General features: G+C 49.7%; 1 protein-coding gene across 3 annotated transcripts in view; it reads right to left on the bottom strand.

The window, feature by feature from the left end:
- The window catches only part of plxna4 (plexin A4), a 776634-nt gene extending 771806 nt beyond the window's left edge, over positions 1-4828 (bottom strand). Inside the window, exon 1 of one of the 3 annotated variants that reach the window (XM_072471113.1) lies at positions 4493-4828. Coding sequence is in view for 1 of the 3 variants with exons in the window: in XM_072471111.1 (XP_072327212.1) it covers positions 466-504 (39 nt within the window). In the remaining 2 variants the exon portion in view is untranslated. Of the gene's footprint in view, positions 1-465; positions 799-3868; positions 4291-4492 lie in introns of those variants that run through there. The other 2 variants (XM_072471112.1, XM_072471111.1) reach the window with 2 other exon arrangements.
- Between the last annotated feature and the right edge of the window lie 1844 nt (positions 4829-6672).

Here is a 6672-nt window from a genome sequence, read left to right on the forward strand (position 1 = left end):
ACATGCACATACTGACACACAAGCATACAGACATACATGTACAGCCACACATAACATAACACGTACATAAAGGCACACATACATAATAATAATCGCTCATTGTTACAAGTAGGCTTCAATGAAGCTACTGTGACAAGCCCCTAGTACATGCATGTACATACATGTACAGACACAGATACACACATGCAAACACACATACATACACACATAGACAGACACACGTACATACATACAGACACATACACACATACACAGACACATATATCAATGGCCATCACTAAAAAATATTCTCATGGACATATTGTGCTAATAAATTGCAGGGCAACACTCCGGTTTCGTTCACCCTCAAATGATCCACTATTCTTGACGTTGATAGCGACGCTGCCTTCTGCAATGGTGAAGACTTTCACAAGCTCTTCCTCTCTCTCTCTCCTTTTCCCTATTTAACGATGGCAATACATTTACCTGCCTGACTCGGGATGAGTCAATACGCCGCTTTCCCATCCGCACCGTGTCCCCCACTTTACATCTTGTTTACAGTCAGCATGTCCGGACAAGCATAAATGTGATTGTGAAGGGAGAGCTCAGGGACTGGCTAGCCCGCCCCACAGTCCAAGCGCCGGCTCGAATGGCAATTCACACTGTGCTGGGAGTGACTGGCTGGCTGGGCTGAAAACTGAGATCGAACAGACACTCACCGAGCAGGGGCAGCAATAATCCAACCCATGTGAGCTGCGGGCAGCGTGCCCGGCAGCTGGATATACAGGTTGGAGTAGCAAGAGAGGACAAACTCGCCGCCTTTTCACCTGGGCGGGAGAGTTCAGAATATAAACAGCTTGAATCAGTGAGATAGACTGCGAGGGAGGCAGCGTGCACATTAAAGTGCCTGCCTCTATCAATCACCACTCTCCACCCTCGCTCAGACTTGCTCTGTGGGGGAAAGAACGCTTCAATTTCCCCCATCATATACCCTCTAAATCATGCTTCCCCCACGAATGCGGGCTTTAGGACGCTGCGGACGCCTCTCTGTGTACCTGCAAAGCCATACACACGTCTAGTAGACAGCAAGGGATACATCGAGATCACACACGGAGATGTACACATGCATATATTGTACTCGTGTACAGACAGTCACAATACTCGCATACTGTATATTCAGCATTACGGGTGTAGTCATACACACGAGAGGCACACACATAAACACAGACACACATAAACAACATAAACACACACACACACATAAATACACACACATAAACACACACACACATAAATACACACACATATAAACACACGCGCACACACATAAACACAGACACACATATAAACACACGCACACACACATAAACACAGACACACATAAACACAGACCACTCATAAACACACACACATAAACACACACATAAATACACACACATAAACACACACACATATACACACACAAACACCCACCCACATAAACGCACACACACATAAACACACACACACACACATAAACACACACACACACACACGCGCGCACACACAGATACACACACACACATAAACACACACACACAAACACGCACACACACATAAACACACACAAAAAACACACACACACATAAACACACACAAACACTTCAACAAACATACACACATAAACACACATACACACTGTCAACAAACACACACACAGGCACACATGAACACACACATAAACACACAGACACACTTAAACAAACACACACACACATAAACATACACGCACACACATAAACACACACACAAACACATAAACACACACAAACAATCAGACATACATAAGCACACACACATAAACACACAGACACACATAAACACACACATAAACAAACACGCACACACATAAACACAGACACACATAAACACACACACGTATAAACACAGACACATAAACATACACACATAAGCACATATAAACACACTGACACACACAGAAACACACACACAAGCACACACAAACACACTGACACACACACACATAAACACAAACAAACACACTGACACATCCCGTTGCGGCTCTTTTCGATTTAAATATAATAATAACCCCCCACCCCCCCACCCCAACCCCGCAGGACAGCACATTTTGGGCAGTCCTGGACAGTTAATAGAGAGGAATCAGTGCGGTGAGTGGGAAAGCTGAGAGTGGGTTAGGGGGATATGGAGAGTGGGTTAGGGGGATATGGAGAGTGAGTTTGGGGGATATGGAGAGTGGGCTTGGGGAGATATGGAGAGTAGGTTAGGGGGTACAGAGAGTGGATTTGGGGGTATATGGAGAGTGGGTTAGGGGGATATGGAGAGTGGGTTAGGGGGTTATGGAGAGTGGGTTAGGAGGGATATGGAGAGTGGGTTAGGAGATATGGAGAGTGGGTTAGGGGATATGGAGAGTAGGTTAGGGGGATATGGAGAGTGGTTAGGGGGATATGTAGAGTGGGCTTGGGGGTTATGGAGAGTGGGTTAGGGGGGATATGGAGAGTGGGTTAGGAGGGATATGGAGAGTGGGTTAGGGGGATATGGAGAGTGGGTTAGGGGGATATGGAGAGTGGGTTAGGGGATATGGAGAGTGGGTTAGGGGGGATATGGAGAATTGGTTAGGGGATATGGAGAGTGGGTTTGGGGGATATAGAGAGTGGGTTAGGGGGATATGGGGAGTGGGTTAGGGGGTATGGAGAGTGGGTTTGGGGGGATATGGAGAGTGGGTTTGGGGGGATATGGAGAGTGGATTTGGGGGATATAGAGAGTGGGTTAGGGGATATGGAGAGTGGATTTGGGGGGATATGGAGAGTGGGTTAGGGGGGAAAGGGGAGAGTGGGTTTGGGGGATATGGAGAGTGGGGAGATATTGAGAGTGGGTTATGGGGGTTATGGAGAGTGAGTTTGGGGTTATCGAGGGTGGGTTAGGGGGTATGGAGAGTGAGTTTGGGGGTTAAGGAGGGGTGGGTTTGGGGGATATGGAGAGTGGATTTGGGGGATATGGAGAGTGGGCTAGGGGGGTATGGAGAGTGGGTTTGGGGGGATATGGAGAGTGGGTTAGGGGGGATATGGAGAGTGGGTTAGGGGGATATGGAGAGTTGGGTTAGGGGGATATGGAGAGTGGGTTGGGGTGGATATGGAGAGTGGGTAGGGGGGATATGGAGAGTGGGTTAGGGGGATATGGAGAGTGGGTTGGGGAATATGGTGAGTGGATTGGGGTGGATATGGAGAGTGGGTTAGGGGGGATATGGAGAGTGGATTAGGGGGGATATGGAGAGTGGATTAGTGAGGATATGGAGAGTGGATTAGGGAGGGTATGGAGCGCGGATAAAACACATCGAATCCACATTGCCACCTGCAGCAAGGTATTCGCAACCAATGCCTGACAACCACAGACCGTCTGTCCTTTCACATCGACTGACACCGCAACAGCAAGATTTGGGAAGGGGGGGGGGGGGGGGGTTGCAAAATAAACCTTACCAATCATTCCAGAATTTTGGGGGGTGAAAAGTCGACCGGGCAGGGTGGTTGGGCTCTGGGTGAATCCGGTACATTTCAGTGCTCGGATGGTTTTCTCTTCTAACGGGACGGGGGGGGGGGGGTTTATTAATGTTAGTATTTCATTAGTTGCAAATGAGCTTGTGACTGACACTATTGGTGCAACCAAACTTCCCATTACCGGGGGGGGGGGGGGGCGGGTGCAATGGTTCACTTACCCCCGGTTGCCGCCTGGTTTGCATCAGTACAACCGCCGCATTGACACACACACACACAGACTCTGCAGAGGCAGAGGGATCGCTACTAAAGCTGCATGGACAACACACACTTCACAAATATAATCCCCCCCCCAAAAAAAAAAAATCACATATAGGAACCTTTCTTGATCTTCTTCTACTCAAAGTACACCAAATGAAGGGACGCGGCGGGAGTATATCACCATCAGCTCCTTATTGCTGCCGCTATCCTTCCGAGCTTCTCGCCAATGCCATTAAACCACTTGTACACACTCCAGTGCCTTTCTGAGGCAGGCAGGCAGGGCTCGGGAATGCAGCCAAGGCTTCCTGATCCTCTCTTGCCAGGTAGCGGGTCTCTCTCCTTCAAATCCAGTTCCCCCTCTCCTTTGCCACTCTCTCCTCCTCCTCCAACCCGCCTTTTCAAACAGCAGCAGCTCAGCAAGCGGCAGGGGAGAGGGGGACAGGCTGGCGGTACCTTGGGCAGGTGCCGCAGGATCGCTGCTCCCCGCGCCGGGGATTGAGGGAGGACGGAGAATGCAGACACCAACTTTAGTCCTGGAATGTGGGAAGGCTAGTGGACAAGTGTGGAGCCGATCTGCACCCTGACCATGTGCCAATGCGTCTTCCACTCTCCAGCTCTGGCTCCAGTGCCGCACAGTTAGCGCTGGCTATTCTGTTAATTGTGCTATTTCCCCGCCCTCTCTTCCCGTCCAATACAATAACATACAACGCTGATGATCAGAAATCTGGTTATTAATGATTTACCTGTCGGGGTATCACCAAATCCAATCCCTCGCTGTTCTAGCTCCTGGTCACCTTAGAATGAACACCGCCAAAGACTGAGACACACTCGCTGGGTTAAAGATCGCCCAATTTGAATATTCACCTCTCTCGGGGTTAATAAAGAACTTTCTGCACCACTCCCTCATTCCCGCTCACCGCTGCATCTTTACATGGATCAGATTTGCAGAGTCCAAGAGGAACTCATGTCGTCTGGGAAGTTAGCCTGGTTTCGAAGCTCAGGCTGATACGGGAGGGGGGGCAGAGATTGACGGTCATGGGGAGGGCTCGAAGGGCCTCGCTTTGTGCGGTAAAACGCTATGACTCTGTGACAGTAGAAGGCTATTCGGCCCATAATGCCTGTGCTAGCTCGGTGAAGAGTCCTGAAGAGTCCCACTTCCCCCCCCCCCCTTTCAACTATTTAAAATCTGAGCCAAACTCCTGATGTATCAGTGTGTTTTGCGCAAACCACAAGCTACATAATCCAGTATTAGTGACCACTAGATTGATGCCACCTCAATTTGCGGTTGGAAAAAACAAAAAGATGGACACAGTCCGCCTTGTAGAGGGGTCTCCAGTCCCAGGGATTCAGCACCCTGCTCTGCTCTGCTGTGAATGCAGCAGGTTTTCCCTCACACAGCCCTCAGCACCCGCCCCCCATTTCGCCTTCAGTGGGAATCTAATTGAAGCCAAGCACTTGCAGACTGTCCAGCTCCCAATTTAATCCACGCCCCCAAACCCTGCGCTTCCTGGGCACTCGAAACAACTTTGGCACACATTGAAACATTTTAATAGCCCTGAACGCCCTACCCCAGCTTTTGAATGTCTGTTTCTAAAATGCACGGTGGCTCGCTGGGAATGCACGTTAAAGGCGACGCGCCGAGAAGAAAATGTATTTTAAAATGCAGATTGAATAAAGGCAACAATTGCAGAGGAGAGGTTGGTGTGCTGGAGAAGGCTCCACGTTGAGAGAGAGAGAGTGTGTGTGTATGTAGGGGGAGGAGGCTGAATCCCTGCATTGCAACGACACCTACAGGTGAGACACGACTTGCAAACTCAGCACAAACCCTCCCCCTGCTCCCCCCGGGTTACTGGCCAGTCTCTCACACGCTGCCGCAACTGGAAGGGCAGCAACGCTGCTCCCGACACCGGCTCCAACACTGTGGCCACCGGCCATGGGAGCAGAGTGGGTTCCCCCGACGTCCGTGTGGTCTTTCTCAGACCCGGCACCGTATCGGACTCGGGAAGAGGCCACTGCAGTTCAAAGAGCAGCCGCAGCAAAATCGCCCGGCGTTCAATATTTTCTTAATGTAAAGGGGGCGTTATTTTACCCCGACCTAACTCGTGTGTGTGTGTGTCGCAGCAAACTCAATTTACAGCTGCTCATTGGGAGTCCGATCTTGCGAAAGATTGCACAGACACTTTTCCAAGTGATGCACACAAAACACACACGAGCGTGAAATCCGAGAGAGGGAGGGAACTCGCCCCCCCCTCTCCCCAGCAGAGGTCCACAAAGGTTCAGATAACAGCGAGAAATATTTCGCTGTACTGGGCCCGATGATACCCAATCAGATACCGCGTTATAATCCAGCTGGATTTTCATAATAATAATCTTTATTAGTGTCACAAGTAGGCTACTGTGAAAAGCCCCTAGTCGCCACACTCCGGCACCTGTTCAGGTACACAGAGGGAGAATTCAGAATGTCCCAATTCACATGTTTCGGGATATGTGGGAGGAAACCGGAGCGCCCAGAGGAAACCCACGCAGACAATGTGCAGACTCCACACAGGCAGTGACCCAAGCCAGGAATTGAACCCAACTCTCTGGCGCTGTGAAGCCACAGTGCTAACCACTGTGCTACCGTATCACCCTTGCCCACCCAGTAACCTTTCAGCCAGTTGATGTTAAAAAGCATCCCCTAAATAAATTGAATTGGGATTTTCGAGTTTCAATCAGCCAAGACAGCTCCCGGATATTTGGTTACGAATTTGAATACCCCCCTGGTTACATGTTGGCAATCAGAGAGAGTATTTGCTCAGCCGATGGATTTTGGAGTTTTATAGAATGTGTTGCCAGGGGAGGCAAATCGAAGTGGAGTGTGATAGGGTTAAGGGGACAATTGTGTTCTTTAACTGCAGGGGCCACTGGGCACGGATGTATAACA

The sequence above is a fragment of the Scyliorhinus torazame genome, chromosome 13 (assembly GCF_047496885.1).
Source record: "Scyliorhinus torazame isolate Kashiwa2021f chromosome 13, sScyTor2.1, whole genome shotgun sequence".
Lineage (NCBI taxonomy): Eukaryota > Metazoa > Chordata > Chondrichthyes > Carcharhiniformes > Scyliorhinidae > Scyliorhinus > Scyliorhinus torazame.